Source organism: Cupressus sempervirens, chromosome 2, assembly GCF_028749045.1.
Source record: "Cupressus sempervirens isolate cs-2001-9-10 chromosome 2, ASM2874904v1, whole genome shotgun sequence".
NCBI classification, from domain to species: domain Eukaryota; kingdom Viridiplantae; phylum Streptophyta; class Pinopsida; order Cupressales; family Cupressaceae; genus Cupressus; species Cupressus sempervirens.
In genome coordinates this window covers 755,094,707-755,112,912 of record NC_143119.1, presented here as the reverse complement: position 1 = coordinate 755,112,912, position 18,206 = coordinate 755,094,707, and the positions used below count along the sequence as shown (strand labels likewise).

The 18,206-nt window shown below is 34.7% G+C and overlaps 1 protein-coding gene across 3 annotated transcripts in view; it reads right to left on the bottom strand.

The window, feature by feature from the left end:
- The window catches only part of LOC149575618 (protease Do-like 1, chloroplastic), a 328,128-nt gene extending 317,016 nt beyond the window's left edge, over positions 1-11,112 (bottom strand). For 2 of the 3 annotated variants that reach the window (XM_089815385.1, XM_089815386.1), the window contains exons 1-2: positions 10,424-11,112; positions 4,888-5,010 (exon numbers count right to left, since the gene is read on the bottom strand). In XM_089815385.1, the coding sequence (XP_089671511.1) occupies positions 4,888-5,010; positions 10,424-10,878 (578 nt within the window). In that variant the 5' untranslated portion in view covers positions 10,879-11,112. Of the gene's footprint in view, positions 1-4,887; positions 5,011-5,875; positions 6,178-10,423 lie in introns of all 3 variants that reach the window. The other variant, XM_089815387.1, reaches the window with a different exon arrangement.
- Positions 11,113-18,206: the final 7,094 nt, after the last annotated feature.

Genomic DNA, 18,206 nt, shown 5'->3' with positions numbered 1-18,206 from the left:
TGGTACAAAATACTATGGGGAGACAGTGTATTGTGTAGTCATACACCGTATGGTATGGGCAGCAGGGTTATAAAATAATGAGAGGGACCCCTATACGGCACAAACAGAAGAACTTATACCAATTCACATGCAGTCACAGTTTAGAGGCGCTAAAGCAAGCTTGGTGGAATACATAACAAAGTGAAGAATAGGAGGCCATACCAAAGCATTCAGGAGGAAGGAGTCGTACTTTTCAGGGAAGCAAGAGTCGTACAGATCCATATGAACACCAAAGATAGGAGAGGGAACTTCAAAATAAAATTGTATAGAGGGAGGTAACTGACCTAACAGATTTTTGTTTTTTATTCGAGGAAAACGACAAAAAGGTGACAGTATGCATTCAGTCGGCAAGAGAGCCTGGAAAAAGAAATTGGACAAGGATTCAGCGACAACTATAGTCATGAACAGGAATCTGAAGACGTTGCCATCCGAAGTCCGTGTAGCAGGAGGAACAGGTATAGGACCAAGCAAAAAGAAAGTGAAGCAATCAACACAGTCAGCTGCGACAAATAATCCCACAGTGCAGAATGTTGCATTTGAAGGATTGAATGGTGCAGAATGCCAAAAGTGGTGGCAGGAGACACCTAATAACCATCCAGTAAAGGCCAGCATTCAGAAGGCACAGGTCGAATGGGTGATACAAATGCTTGTGTTCTGTATCAAAGATTATGAAGGGTTTTTATGTATCATGATAGAAACGTATGATAGGTTCTCTCGAACCAATACGTTTGCTTACCTTGGTTGCAACTTGGTGATATCATTCAAACTGGCCGACTTCACACCGATATTCGAAATACCTGGTCATGCACAAGGGGGAAGGAAAATAGATAGCAAACCAAAAAAGATGAGTCGAGAAGGAAAGACACGATATAGCTGGTATGTGGGGATCTGATGCACGCGGAGCAAGAAGCTTGTACGAACACCTCAAGGGGTAGAGGATTGAAGAAATCCAACGTGCAGGAAGGTCATTGGCGCTATTTGATGGACGTTGTGAAGAGTCGCCTCACAAGCTCTAGCCGTGCCTCAAATATTTAATTCCCACAGGTGGCAATGATGAACGGTATTTTGCACGAAAGAGTGTATGACTGGGTTGCATTGTTAGCCGAACGGATGTATGAATTTATGACATTACAACACAAAACATTCTACATGCCACATTATGTCATCGGGCTATTCTTGGAGGCAACGACATGGGTGATCCCCAATGATGCACTGGAGGCCAAACCGAGACCACTCGCACCAGGTGAACCCCCAATCATGCAATGAGACGTCTTGATACACTTGGCACCAAGACCACGGTTGGACAAAAACGATTGAGACCGGATGCCAAAAATACTAATAGTGGTCAAGAGGAGACTTCTTCAGAGGAAAGTGGGACCGACGGGGAGGAGGAAGAGGACGAGGAGGTAGAGGTAATTACAACTACACCATTGAGATTCCCACGGCCTGCACTTTCAGCGATGACACATTTGGCTCCCGTAGGCATTCATGGTATTTTGGGGTTTGGTCAGTTTAGGTAGCCAATAGTGATGACGCCAGCTTCAGTTGCGATTCAGCTTACCACGGAGGCACGAGCGGAGACACAAACTATTCCTGAGGCATTAGCAAAGGCACATCTGCCACCAACGGAGACAGTCATTCAAAGGTAACGATGGAGGTTGCTCGTGAGGCTTTACCTGAGGCTGGAGCTGAGGTACTTGTACCTGATGCAGAGATGGACACTGAGGTAGGAGTAATGGAGATACCAACAGGTGAGGGTTTGAGGGCACTAGGTGTCCAATTGGACATAGTGGGTTCAGATGCAATGGTTACAGTGGATACAACATTGTTAGCATCACCTGAGCAAGATAGAGAGTAGAACCCAAAAGTTGAGCACGTACCTGAGTACTTGGTTCCACCATACCCCAGCACCTCGAGTGGCGTACCTGCAAACACCTACACGAGAAGTAATTTCGGAGGAAGACCCTTTGCAGGCACAGGTGGAGGAGCCGACACAGGATGAGGGACTACCGCATAGCACTGTTGAGTGGATGGTAGAAGCAGTAGAGAGGGCTATTGGTGTGTAGCAACAGCATCCAGTAGCACCAAAAACGGGGATGAGAGAGGCATTCTTCGCTGATGTAGCAGCTCTAGCGACTCAGGATCGCCAGGTAGTGACCTCTGTAGAGATTCAGGCTTTGGACTCAATAGTAAAGGAGTTGGAGAGAGTAGTATCCTTCATGAAATTAGGATGCTCGGCTATCTTTACAGTTTGTTTTGAGGAATGGGGATGGCCGAGTGTGGAGATTGCAGAGATGGGACAGGATTGGGCCACAACGAGAGATCTTGGTATGGAGAGCCAAGTAGAGGCTTCGACTCAGGAGATAGTGGAGATACACAGGGAGGCATATTACACCCTTCAAAGGAGCCAAGCAGATCAGGTAGTAGCAATGAGGGCTCGAGAGGAGTCAGCTGCCAAGCTAGCCGTGGAGAGGGCAGCCTTCTTAGGCAGACAAAGTCAGCTATAGAAATTGGCAGTAGAGAAGGAACAGATAGCAGCAGAGAAGGAGAGAGTAGCAGATGAGAAAGAGGAGCTGGGAGAAATTGCTAGGATGATGCAGTCGGCTTTGGAGCTTCAAATGGAGGTTGAGGCCAAACTGAAAGTTTGAAAGGAGCAAGTGTACAAGCTACGGGCAGAGCTAAACAAATTGAGGGTGTGGATGGTCACTACGTCAAGGATGCATCCCTCTGCTTAGTATTTTGAGTTTTGTTGTATTGTCGTCCGGAGACAACTTTACTTTTTGGGAGGGATGATGTTGTCGATAAATTCTATATTGTAGCCGAAGGGTAGTATAGTATCCGAATGGGTACATGATGGTTGAGTCACCCCTTCGAGAAAGTATATGTACATTGTTCGTAGGGACTTTTGGGGAATCATGGTAATCATTGTAATGAGCATAATCATATTGTAAACATTGAGTGCACATTGTGTATATGAATAAAGTATCTATTCTGTGTTATATCTTACTGTACTACATGCGATAAGTATTCTTTTACCTTGTACGGTAAACAATGGCCCATCATGGGGGGTCTAAGGGCAATGGTCCCAACAAGATCAAGGGGTAGCACCCCTCGGGGGGGGTTGGGGAAGCACCTCTTGTGAGGTCCTGTAGCAATGCCCTTGAAAAACAAAGTCAAGGGGCAACGCCAAGCAGGCAAAGTCAAGGGGCAAAGCCCTTACCACCAAGCCCAAATTAGTGCCTTTAAAACCACAATTTTTTTTATGTTGTACACCAATTTCACAATTTTATCACATAGAGAGAAATTCGTTATTTGACACATTTTTGTTTACTACAATACTTTTAAAAAATGATTTTGTTTTTTGTTTTGGAAAGGACTCAATTTAATGGCACAAGCTCAGAAAGTTTTTGGAAAAAACTTGCCAGAAACTTGACAAGTATTTGTCAAATCTTGCCAAAGAACACTCTTGGAGTTTATCAGCCAATTGTTGGACTGACAACAACTCAGTTCCTAATAGTTGATCACCAAAATAAGAATAGAATGATGATGACAATGCTATTACAGACTAGGACCCTAATGAGGATGGTAGAGACTTAAACTTTAATAGATGAGCTGAGTTTCAAAATGGATTCTAAAGATCCACTCAACTACCAGTTTTATTGCTTTTGTCGCTTGATGCTTTAAATTATTTTATTGTGTTTGTTGCTTTATACTTTTTATTGTTTTATTGCTTTCATTATATGATACTTTTTATCATGCTATGAACTTAATGAGTTTTTTATTTCCTTTTTTGGGGCCAACTGACATTGCTATTTAGAAGTTGTTTCCCTTAGGGGTGTCACTGACAATTTGGTTCTCCTAAGCTTGGCCCAACTTGTGTGACTCCGGGACATTATGCCATTACGTCCACTTTGTTTTAATAGGCTTTGCATTAGTTGTGAGATATTAAAAAGAACTGATGTTTCCATGCATTTTAAGTTTGCATAAGAGATTAATCAAGAATTTTACCAGTAAAATTATTTCAGTCAAGTATTATATTTTATGAGATGTCAGCAATATGAAGCTTTATGATACGTTTGTCCCCAAGATGGTTAAGGTTGAATTTTATGTGTTAAACCTCACCCTACAATACAGTTCTTGATAATGTTTCTGCAGATTTTTCTATACTTGATTGACCTTTTACCAGAGTTATCAACTCCACTAGGAAGTTCCTTTTATCTATGCTAGGAAGCCTAAGTTCCCTCTAGGCTAAAAAATATGTCAGAAACCAAAATTTCAACCACTAACAAGTCATAAATAGCCTCCATGGACCTCCATTTAATATGCTTTACGTTTCATTTTATGAATCAAAGCTTTTAATGAAGAAAGATGTCAAATTGTACAATTACTCAAAGTCAAAAAGAGAGGTCATGATATTAAAATTGTATTTCAATTTGTCAAAAGAACAAGAAAAATTTAGTATGACTAAGAAGGTAGCACCCTATGAAGATAAGTTTGAAAATTCAATGTCCTGTCAATAATTTAAATGACAAAAGGAAGGGGACGAGAATCAACTTCCCACAAAACCCAAGAGATCTGACAATTAATAATTCACAAATAAAGATGACATAGAATATATAAAATAATAAAAGCAAAAGCAGAACATCAACTTTTCTGTTTTGCTTAAACAGATATAAACAATACAAAATCCAAATGTGGAAAGATACAAGGTGTCTTTTGATTTTTTCACTTTATTGTTTGCAACAGTAATTTTATAAAATGCATAATCCTGCACATGAATTATATAATAGAACAAGATATTTATTAATCACTTTCTTTCAAATAATCCATAGAAGTGCAATATCTTACCTTAAATCTGAGGCGCCTCGAATAACGTGGTAATTTGTAACAATATGCCCTTTCTTATCCCAAATAAATCCAGATCCAGAACCTTGAGGTACTTCAAGAACATCCAGTGTAAACACATCTTCCCTGTAGACAATAATAGTTCTTGTAAGTATATAGTTTAGATTCATACATCTTGTGTTAATATTTAGGTCCAAAACTAAAATTGATTAGGCCAGTCTCTAATAAAAAGCAGTATATCCTTAAATGTGAACGGTTAACATGTTCAACTCAAACTCCCAAGGTAATAGACAGGTTGCATAGGTTGGTTTGCAGTGGAGAAGTTTGCACCTACAAATATATCTACTAGTTACTAGCCAGGTCTACTCCGATTACATGAACACACGAGGTAAAGCTACTTCCTCTCCTGTGCAGATTTGTTAGAATTGATTCATTTGATTTCAGTCCATTACATTTAATGTAAATTTGTGCTAATGGTAGATATATTTGATCCTATATTAGAAAATTAATCGAAAAAAGGCTACAGACCATATATACATGTCCCACAACTGTTATTTTTGCAACTTTCAAGAGGTCTTCTATTTGTGCACTGTTCAAAGTATAGAAAGGCTTATTGTTAAAACCTTGTATTTGAAGGAAACTATCTCCCAAGCTTGTAGTTAATATTTGAAGTTTGACTTGAGAATGTTATGAATAAAAATAATTTACAACAAGAAGATAACAGTTTTTGAAATCCATAGATCAGATGAAATGTGCTTCACACCATAAGCATGCTAACATCAGATTTAGATGGGATTCGAAGGTACTCATGGAAAATGAACACTAGAGAGAACGTAAGGATACAGCTACAGTTTTTTTCTAAGAATAAAATATTGTTTCTTTATGTTACATATAGCTGGTGTATGCTTTCCTGCATGGTGAATTTTTTATTGCTCTGGCATATGGTCTTATTTCCTTGAAAATTCAACCTTGTTCTATTGAGAATACTAACCTATTTTTTTTGGCTGCATATAGCGTAGTCCAAAATGACCCAAGTGGCAGCTCAAATTCCACGGCCAGCGTCAACATAAAACTAACCTCTATGTAGACATGGCTTGGATCAATTGTGTGACTCTTCCCTGTCGGGCAGTGACAGTACAGTTCTTCCCTCCTGCCTGCACTCCACTCCTCCCCCACCATCTGTGACTTAGGCAACAAAACTAACCATTACTTCTTCATGATGCTCCTTGATATGCAACAGAAGAGAAGGGGCCACATGTGGAAACAAGTAATTGTTCCATCTTACTTTTGCAGCTGCATCGCAATTATAAACATATGCATACAGAATTAAATAACAAGGCAAACTGTTATTTCAAATTTGTGTTCTATGGAAGAATGACATATACAGAACATTCAAAAAATATCTGTTTCGGTTGATCTATGAATATGATTTATATTTCTGATTAATGGTTAAAAAGAGTAAAATGATCTCATTATAAATCCTCGCAGGATATTGACACAACAGAAAGACATGCAAGATTAATAATCAAACTCAACAGATCAGCAAACCACATTTGGAAGGACAAGAATCCCTTGACATTAATTGCCAATTTTAACTAGATCTTATCCCCAAAAGTTATGTCAACTGAGTACTCAGCCATATCTCATCCCCGGAATTACCTCAATGAGGATTTAGAAAAACGAAGTGTAGCAATTTTTAATAGTAGAGAAGCAACATTTAAGATAGGGGAAGCGTATCAATAGCTGCTATAGCTAACTTCGCATACCCACAGATCCTAAACAGTACATCATATTTTGAAGGATCTTTTTTGTTGTCTACATATGCACCTTAACTGCTTATAGCTATTACTCTGGCTTTTGTGTAATAACAATGTATCATGTGGGATTTGTTATGTGTGCAAGGCATAAAAAGTGGTTATTTAAAGTGTTGCCCGATACCTGCCTAAATATGCTTTAATAACCGTGGACTCCATCCACCTAAAAAATTGCCAATATTTATGCACGAGAATCCCAAAGGCTGTTAAAAGATTGTCAATACTTATACACAAATGTCCTGTAGTCACTCAAAGAAACTAACTACTGGGGTTACAAGTGCACGACTATTGATACATAAAATATTTATTAAGGGGCTTTAGCCTTTTAGTTATCATTTTTTTGTTTCTGTGAAGTTAGTAATTGGTGGAGTTGGGTGAGCAAGGAGTAAAGTGAACAAAAATTGGAACATGGGTAGTAACTAGTGCTCTTCCCCTAGTCAACAAGAATTATATCAAAGTGCTCTTCTCTTAGCCAAACATATACAGCAGTCGCCATGACATTCAACTTCCAATAAAACAAAGTACATAGATCAACAAAAATAAATGGCAACAATTCTATGGTCAAACCTTAGTACATCAACGGTAGATCAAACAAGTAGCACACCATCTATCACTATTCCAATAAACATAGTTATTTATAATGATACTAAAATTCGAAATTAATCTCTTGTCAAGGTGAGTACAATAATCAAACGATATTAAATTCCTAACTAAATCGTGTACAGTGACCAAGTTACCTCTTGAAACAGGTCAAAGATGTACCTCGTTTGACAGTCAATAGCACACAGTTATAGTCAATTAAATGCAAATGACTAGCGATGAGTGGCAATTTGAAAACATAAACTCATCACCATTCTCTACATTTAACCATCTTTATCTGGTTAATTAATATGTCTGCTATCTATACGCTGATTAAATGTCCTTATGATATGATATGATATGATAGATTTTAATGACGTCCACGAGACTAAAGTAGTCTATGGGACCCATGCAATCGCCCTCCCGAGTCAGGAGCCAAACTAGTCAGTTGCAAAGTTTTGGTTAACTTGTCTCTTCTTCTCTGAATTTTGATAATCAACTCCGCTGTTCTCTTCACTTGATCTTCCTCAAATAAATAGTTGAAGTCCTTGTTCTGCAAAATTTTTGTATAATCAGATCTGATGTCGTTGTAAGCCAAGCATTCCATGACAAAGTGTTGCTCTGTCTCCACTGTTCCCATATTGCAAAATAAACATGTTCTGTCTGCCCACTCTTCCTTTGGAACTTGCCATCTACCAGTTTCACATCGCAGCTGATGTGAACTAGTTCTAATTTGTGCCATCAACATTTTTGCTTTCCAGTTAATAGGTGCCCTTATATAGGCCTTTTCATCATGACTAGAAGTGGGATTAAATTCTTTAATGTAATAAGATATTTTCCTCCCTATGTGTCTTGTCCACAGAATATTGTGAAATTTTTCATTGACAAACTTTTTTATTTCTTTAATGTTATCCGGGCAAGCTTGGATGTTGATATCCCATTTTTGCATCCATTTGTCATTTTGTTTCATCCATGTGCTTTTCCGCCTCACAAGTTTTTCCTCTATTACCAACTTGGGCCAACGATGTTTGAAAGGTAAATAGGACCTTAATTTTCCGAGTCCGAGCTCATTAACCTCTTTTTCCACTCATATAATGACATGAACAACGTATCATAGTTAATATATTCTTTTTCAATCTAATTTGACCACAATTGATCCTAATGATTTCTTCATCTGATTAATTTTTTGTCTTAATCTTAAAATTTCCATTGAGTTCTCAGAGAATATGTGGATCAACAATGTTCAGAATGGTTTATTGTACTGAGCTCTTAACTTATTTTGGTTTTACAAAAGTCGCGATTTCTATTGCAGGGGAAATTCAGATTGTTTCTCTGTTTTCCCATCGATTTCACTTCAAGCTCCTTTCCAGATTTCTGCTCTCTTCTGAAACAGATAGCAATTGTATTATTTAGTATGTACAACAACTATTTAGGGTCATTATAAAGATGTAATTCCATGAGATTTAAAGTGTAAACTACAATTTGTAGGAGTTGATGAAACAACCATAGGAGCGAAGAATCATCTGCCAGCAAAACGGCTATCGCACAAAAGAGATCACACAAAGATAAAATTATGTATGACAACCCTAGATCTTTGTATTGATTGCACAAATCATGAACTGGGATACAATTACAATGAATAATGACTTGTTTTATAGAAAGCATGAGATGCCCTAATCCTAAATTTAGGAGAACTAAAACAATGAAAAGTAGGAGCTAAATTAAGTTCAACTAAAGCTGAACTAAAGCTAGAAAAGCAAACTCTAGTTGAACTAATGCACCTAACTTTACTGAAGTGAAAGAGAAATTATAGGACTTCATTAATAAATATTAAATAATTAGATGATATGCCTTATTCGTAAAACATTTTAGTCGCTTACGAACTATTTTACTAATCGTTCCTTCTCTGGCATTCATCGAAAATGTGACCTATTTTACTGATCATTCCTACTCTCGTATTCATGGAGTATACAATGTCAACAACAAATCACTGAAACAAAAATTGATATTATCAATCGATTCCAGAGATTGCGCACCATTTACACCAACTCAAAAATCTATCCATACGTTCTTTTGCTATCTTGTATCTGCATTACGTCCATGTTTAAGACAAAATAAAGAGCTGCAGTGTGCAACAATAAAAAAAAGACATAACTGATGGCTTTTAAAACAAAAATCCATCCATTAATTACAGCAGAAATGGGGGTGACCAGATCAAACACCATTGTACGATACTACAGTATCTTTAATTTACCGTCAAATTTTAGGAGCAGCTTTCTACATACCTATTTACTGTAAGTCCTGGCTCTGATTCTTTGAAAGACATCTGGAGAGTTTGTTAGAACGAATATAGCAATTCGATTTCCTCTTTTTAATAAAATCTATTTTCATTTCAACGTATTTGATTGATAAAGTTGCAAACAAACATGGAATACACTATTTAGGAAGCGGCTATCTTCTCTACAAATTATACTATTGACTAAATTTCCGAAAAACGAAAATACAATGAAATTTTTTGAAATTTTTAACATTTGATCTGTATATTTGGTGATTGAAAACAACAAAATTTTTGAGAAAATTTCATATTTGACTTTTTCCTTTTTTTTCCCTTTCTTAGGTACATTTTGTCTTGATATTAGCCAGCACCATTTTTTTATGCCAAAATAAAAGTTGATTACCATATGCTAACGATAACAGTATAACGGGGTTTGGTTCAAAGTTCAAATAAAACTAAAGTGATTTCTGATGTTGCGGGCCAAATTTGGACGCCAAAATAGGTGCACTTTCTGAATACAGATTAATTCAATTGAAATGCTCTGCACGTATAGAACCAAACATGTTATGAATTTTATGATAATAAAATGCCATGTACCATGATGGGACTGTAAAATGAACTATACAATAAAGATAAAGGATGGCACTCCGCCTATCTGTTATAAGAGTATACATAATCAAGGTATGTTACAACAAATAGTCTTTACTATATAAGTGGAAAGATGTTAACATTGATTTCGTTATTGAATTACCCAAATCTGATAGGGAAAACAAAAAATCTATGCTGGTGTTGATGGTAGCTAATTTTTCCTTCTTTATCCACAAATAACAAAAGAAGTGGCATACTTAAATAATGAGCAAGGAAAGCATACCTTACAGCAAGATTTGTAATATAAACAACCGATGGAGTACTTTCTTTGAAGAGATTAACTGTACTTAATTCATCAGTCTGCAGTTTTCTTGGGGAGACTACCACATAGGCATTGGCGTCATCTATGTTGACTGTTGCCACAGAAAATATGACTGCAAGAGAAATGTACCACACCCAAATGTTCCCTAAAGTATTATTCTCCTCTGGGTAATTGAATAATTTTTGAACAAAAGACAAGTATTTATCTACCAATTGGGCTCGCATATTTGGTAACAGGATTAAGTTGGCAATAGATTGACTCTGATTGGATGCCAATTTGCTATTTAAGAGAACAGTTGGAACGGTCATGGCGGAGAAGGGTCTGATGGAAATTTGATTACCAACAGGAATTTGGCATTGAGAATGCGGAAAAAACTTGGAGGGAAATTGAAAGTGGGCAACCACAGCCATTCGCATTTGGCGGAATAAGCTTGCACCCACTATACAATAAACAGTAAACAGCCTGCGTTTTCAATTGAAACAGGGATTAATGTAATGGAAGGCGTCCGAAACGTTTATAATGGACACGGGCATTATTACCTATCCTTGTGGGGTTGAAAAGGAAATAAAGATCCTCCGTATTTGTCCCTTAACGTGGCAGAATTGGTGCAAAGATGCTAAGCGTGAGGAGGGCCATCTTAGATTATGTCACGCAACTTACAATATCTTAGGAAGATTATGTAGGCAGCTTAACACTCTCATAGGGAAGGAGACCGTGCATCTTTGCATGGCTTTCTTACAAGATTACAATTTTGAAGTGACTCGTGAAATTTCTTATATCACACATAAAAAAAGTTAATTAGGTAATTTATGGAATACCATCAATTTGTATTGACATTATTATTAGTTCCTGCAACACAGGAATACTCATCAATCAAAATATGACATTAACACTAACCAATCAAACTCAAAAATTTAAAAGATTATATGAAATTTTATTTTTTCAATCATTTTATCTTCCACTTCACACAACATGTCTAATCAATATTAATTATCACAATCTATTAAATATTTTTAATTTCTTATTTTAAATATATTTATTATTAATTTTACATTGATGTTTATTTTTTACTATTTGATATAACTCATGTAATGCATATGTTCAAATTATATATATATATATATATTTATTTTTAATATAATTTCAATAGGTTATATCTTTGTATTTGAATTTCTAATTTTTTTTTAACTTTACTTTTTTAATAAAAGTAATTAAATTATTACTATTATTTTACTTTTATAAAAATAAATTAAACAATATTATTTATATTTATATTTTATAATAATGTTTGTAATATGTATAATTGATAAGTGTTACAATTTTTAAATTATATTATTTATTATTATTATTTATTTAAACAATTTATCATTTAATTTAAATACATTTAAAACTTAAATATATATTTTAATATTAAATTAATAACTATATTTTAGATCAAAAAAATACTAAAGAAATAACCACAAAATAGAAATAATACAATTCTAGAAGATATATAAATTATTATTAGGTTTTTATAAACTATGTATTAAAATTAAATAGTTATATTTTATTCCTTATTTATTGCATCATATTTATTCATCAACATCAAATTCATATGTATTACATCTATTTATTATTTGCAAATGTACATATTAAATTATATAGATATTATTTCATAATTAAAATGGAAATTTTGGAAATATAAAACATTAAATAGTAAACGTTATCTAATTTTATAAAATTAAAAAATTAGTTTTACTTATAAAATATTTTTATATTTCAATAAATTTCATTTTTTCTTATAGAAATGTGAGTTTTAATATAAAAATTAAATTTTTAGTTTCATTAATTAAAATATAATATATTTTAATTTTTTATTATAATCATGACTTTATTTTGACTTTTTTTTTATTAAGAAAAATAATTATATTTAATTCTCTCTCTCACACACACACACAACTTATGTTGGTATCACTATATCTTACTATTTTATCTCTCTTCCTCTTCCTCTATATTATCTATCATTTTTTCCTCTGCATATATGTTTATGTTGTTATTGTTGTATGTTGTTATTTATCTCTATCTATATATCTATCATAGTTTTTGTCCAATACTAATGATAAAAAATAGTGTGAGTTCCATTTGATAATCAAGATGAGAATAATACATAGTTGGGGGAGTTATTCCAACTACTTATGGTTCTCTAGTAGCATTCATGGTATGTTTAAACATATAATGTGATACTCCAAATGCTTCATCACTTCTTCAAGTTCTATAATTCAAATATTGGTATGGATATCTTTCCTCATTGCACATAATTTAAGTTGTCAATGTAGAAGGTGCAAATTTGTCTAAAGCACATGTATTGATCGTAGTATGATATTAAGTACTTATGCCATATTGGGGACTTTAGCCTCTTATTCTTGGGCTTAATTGCCCAAAGATATAATAATATAGCATGAGAACTTAACAACAAAATATGAGCCATCCTATCAAATCACAAGTGCATTTCTAGGATGAGAATTTAACAACAAAATATGAGAAATCCTATCAAATCACAAGTGCATTTATAGGCAAAAACTAATGCATTCATAATGTTAATTTTGATTCTCACTCATCTACACCTCTACAACCATTATAAGTTAGGCAAGAACTATGACGCATTGTGTATCTTGTTTTCTATTGAAAGTCATGATGTACAAATTCTATAAACTATTGCATTACAATGATTGGTAAACTCTTTTCAAAGTATGGTGAATTATAGGATTGGTTTTTGGATAGTAAAAGAAGGGGAACACATAAAAGATCAAAGATCAAGTTACTTTTAAGTCAAGCTATTCATATAATTATATAGATCATTGTACTATAATAATTAGTAAATTGTTTTGAAGTATAGGGAGTTACGGGATTAGCTTTAGGAATTGAAAGAGAAAGAAAAAGGTAGGACACCAAGGTAGTTTTAAGTCAAGGTATTCATATGACGATTGTATCATTGAGTTATTTGATCAAAAAGGTTTGGAGAAGGTAGGATGAAAAGATTAATAAGTAGGAGATACTTTTCCACATCAAATCAAATTGTGATATTGCTATCAGAATTTAACTATGTAGTTTTTGAGTCAAACTCATTGACTCGTGTGTTTCATGAGTAGTGATTCACACAAATCAATCTCTCATGAACAATAAATGGAACACTTAACACCCATTGGATATAGGTGATGCTCACAGAGGTGAAACATCAAGACTTCCCGAAAGGTCACCCATCCCAGTACTCCTCTAGCTTGAGTGCTAGAAAGGCTTTTGAAATGGTTTATTGAAGGTTGAAAGTGGAAGAGTTCTAGGTTCTAGAACACTATAAAGCAACAATCCAAAGGTTGATTGAGTCAAAAATACTTTGTGGATGAGCATATCTCCTTTAAAAAATAAGAGTGTTTTTTATCTCCAACTTCGTATGAGTTCTATATAGACAAGATAGGGGATTGGATGGACCAGTCGAATGGTGAAGGTGTACCTTTGGGCATTGTTATGATAAAGTTAATACTATATATTGATGACCTCACTTTATTGTTGAAAATAGCAAAGCTTGTTCAAGAACATCTTAAAGCTCTAGAATATTTTTGTTAGGAGGTTGGAATGCAAGTGGGCACTAAAAACCAAAGTCGTGATATTTACTTTATAAGGAAAAATGATGTGAGTAAAGTTTGTGTTTGAGGGCACCCCTTGCCAGTGATAAATAAATACATATGCTTGGGTGTTGACTTTCATAGTTGCCACAATTAGGAGGTTTGTAGATGATAAAGGAGATATAGGGGGATAAAAGCTTTATACATGTTTTTATTAATCTCATGGCAAGATATATTGTAAATTAGTGTCAAAACACTTAGTCATAATGGAAAGACGGTAGTAACTGAGCTACCAGTCTACAGTGTTAACCAAGCTCATAAAGGAATCAAGCTATCAATGTTAACCTAGCATAAAGTTGCAGTGTCAACCAAGTTGACAATTCTTACTGAGATGTAGTGTCAACCGAGTCAACAGTTCTACCGAGCTCTAGTAAGAATTGAGTCGATAAAGTATTCTTGTTCCAAGATGATAATCAAGTTAGCAGAATGGTGTGAATCGAGTCAAAAGTGTCTACCGAGTGATCAGTATGAACCAAGCATCTAGTATCAATCGAGTTCTAGAGTTAGCCAAGGTGACAGTGTTACTCGAGTATCTTTAGTATTGCTCGAGTAAGTCTTTGGACCTGAGTTACATCACTGAGCCGACTTGGTAATTGTTTTTGGAACTATTTATGTTGTAGCCGACCTATGATGAAATTATTTAGATAGATATAAATATGAGGTATTTTGTTTATCCAAATATATCATTGTACCATGAGTTGAAGAACATTGAATAGAAGCAAATATGGAAGAGCATAATATCTAGAAGGCTACAAACAACATAAGGAAAGGAAGAGACTCATCCATCACAGTCAGGTGATCAATTTACTTCAAAGGATCTTCATCATCAATTGGAGTTTCATTTCAGAGATCAATCCACTAATTCATCATAATAGTTGATCAGTCCCAAATCCTTTAACAGGGTGGACCTAACAGTCCTTTGTAGAAACTCTGAACAGAGTACATACTTAATTGCACCGTATAAATCCTTTCACAAGGTGGACCAATAGTCCTTATTACTCTTAACTAAGTAGATCACCAGAAGTGATCAATTGTAAGTCCACTACAACATTTGGGATCAAATTGTGACGATAATTTGCGATTGCGATGTAATTTGTGGTTATTTTCATGTTTTTTTGCAATTGTCCCTGACATCATCGCAATACCAATGTTGGTATCTAATCGTGACACCTGGGTGAGCATAAACAAAAATAATGATAATAAACATGACATTAATCATTCCCCATTTGTTTTGATTGTAGAGAGTTGCATGTGAAAGAGGTGGAGAGCTCCAAATGAGGGTGGAGAGTTGTGAATGTTGCCATGCCCTTGTTATCATTGTATTTCATTGTTGTGCCCTTATGATCTCTACATTTCATTGTGGTACCTTTGTAGCTTTGTGATTCGTTGTCATGTTGTGCGCTTGTGATCTATGTGCCCTTGCTCTACGATTTTCTTCAAGGGTGAGAAGAGTTACCTATGTAAATGTTATTTTCTTTTCCTTCTAAACATGTATGTCTTTATATTTCCTTCTAAACATGTATCTCTTTATATATTCAGAGAGATATTTTTTAAGGCCCTTATTACATATTAGGTCACAACAAAAAAATTGATCCAACTGCATACATATTTCAAAATCCAAATAATAAAATAATAAAACTCACTCAACCCATGCTAAATGACTTAAATCAAGATCCTGCACAAAAATAATGTAGACCACAAAAAATAGGCAGAGTTCACATGAAATTTTACAAAAACATATCATAGCAGATATTTTTAGAAAGAAACAAGCCATAACCTAGTATTTATATATATAGAGAGATCTTTTTGAAGGTGCTTATTGCATATTAGCACAATAGAAAAATTGATCCAGTTGCATACATATTCCAGAATCCAAATAATAAAATAATAAAACTCAATCAACTTGTGCTAAGTGACTTAGCTCAAGATCCTGCACAAAAATAATGCAGACCACAAAAAATGGGCAGAGTTCACAAGAAATTTTACAAAAACATATCATAGCAGAGATATTTTTTGAAATAAACAATCCATAACCTAGTTAAATTGGTCTAGTTTTTTTTTGGTTAGGTTGATTACAATTTCTTGTAGAACTGTCATTAGATTAAGTACAATAAAATGAAAAATTAGTTGTTCCCAGCTAGTAGGATCAAATATAGTTTTTCAAGGTGGTAAAATTGTAGGTGCAGATGCATCACTTGCATGTTAGGGATGAAGTGCATTTCCCAACTTATAACAAATCATTGGATATAAAGGCTCCATAAATTGGCCCAATAATTGAAGCCAAGGATGTAACCATGCATGTATTGGCACACTCTCCTTGCGAAGATCCCAAGTATCTATTATTGCTATTAATTTAGGCATCCTATATGATCCAAAATGTTATGAAAAATTGAATCCAGTAGTAACTTCTCCCATGTCTCTAGAAAATGTAGCCTAGGTAAAGGGTCCCTTGGCTCCCAGGAATTTGTAGTAGCTATTCTCACTGTTGAAAGAATAACTTCAATGAAGAGTTGAGTGAAATGAGTTGGACAAGCAAGTTCTGCTTTTGTGTAAATACATTAATCACGAGGCTCATATCCTTGTAAAAGCCTCTACCACAATGACATTACCTCTAAACCATGCAAAGGATGTTGAAGTGGTTCCCAACCTTGAAACACTCTTATAAGCAATGGCAAAGAAAATGCAAATGCAATACATGACAAATTGCACAACTTGTAGTCTTTATATTTACAAAAAGATTTTTTAAAAGGTGCTTATTACATATTAGAACAATAGAAAAATTGATCCAATTGCATACATATTCCATAATCTAAATAATAAAACAATAAAACTCACTCAACCCGTGCTAAGTGACTAAGCTCAAGATCATCCACAAAAATAATGCAGACCACAAAAAATGGGTAGAGTTCACAAGAAATTTTGCAAAAACATACCATAGTAGATATTTTAAGAAAGAAACAAGTCATAACCTAGTTAAATTGGTCTAGTTGTTGATTAGCTGGGTTGATTACAAATTCTTGTAGAACTAACATTATATTAGGTACAATAAAATGAACAATCAACTATTCCCAACTAGCAGGATCAAATACAGTTTGTCAAGGTGATAAAATTGCGTATGCAGATGCATCACTTGCATGCTAGGCATGAAGTGCATTCCCCAACTTATAATGAATGGTTGGATATAAAGGCTCCATATGTTGGCCCAACAATGGAAGCCAAGGATGTAACCATGCATGTATTGACAGACTCTCCCTGCAAGGATCCCAAGTATCTATTGTTGTTGTTAATTTGGGCATCCTATATGATCTAAAATTATGTTATGAAGTACTAAATCTAATAGTAACTTCTCCCATGTGTCCAAGAAAATGTGGCATAGGTTCAAGGTCATTGCCTCCTAGGAATTTGTAGCAGCTATTCTCATTGTTGTAAGAATAACTTTAGTGAAGAATTGAGTGAAAGGAGTTGAAGAAGAAAGTTCTGCTTTAGTGTAAATGCCATAATCATGAGGTTCATTCCCTTGTAAAAGCCTTTGCCACAATGATATTACCTCTAAACCATGCAAAGGATGTTGAAGTAGTTCCCAACCTTGAAACACTCTTAAAAGAAACGGAAAGAAAAATGTAGATGCAATACATGACAAATTCCAAGGTGATCAGATGTTATTTCCAAGGTGATCATGACAAATCCTAATATCTTAGTATCTTAAATGCAATAAATTGGAGGGTAAAAATCTTGTGAGAAGTGTATTTTCTTTAAAGATCCCATGCCAAATCCAAGAAAAAGCATTGTTTGATTGCAAATAATTAGAGAATAAATATAAGCTCAAAAATTTCAAGAGAGTATGTTAACAATCAATATGAATGAAAGTAGAGATCAACTATAGAAGAAACTCATATAGTTGTGTTACTATGCCCTCCAATTTATTGTATTTAATATATTAGGATATGTTGGTTTAAACAAGTGCAGATGTTATTTCTAAGGTGATCATAACACAACAAGAAAGAATGTAATTCCTACTATAGATTGGTCAAACAAAGATGATGTTTTGACACAATAATGATTCATGTTTAAAACCATTCACTCGC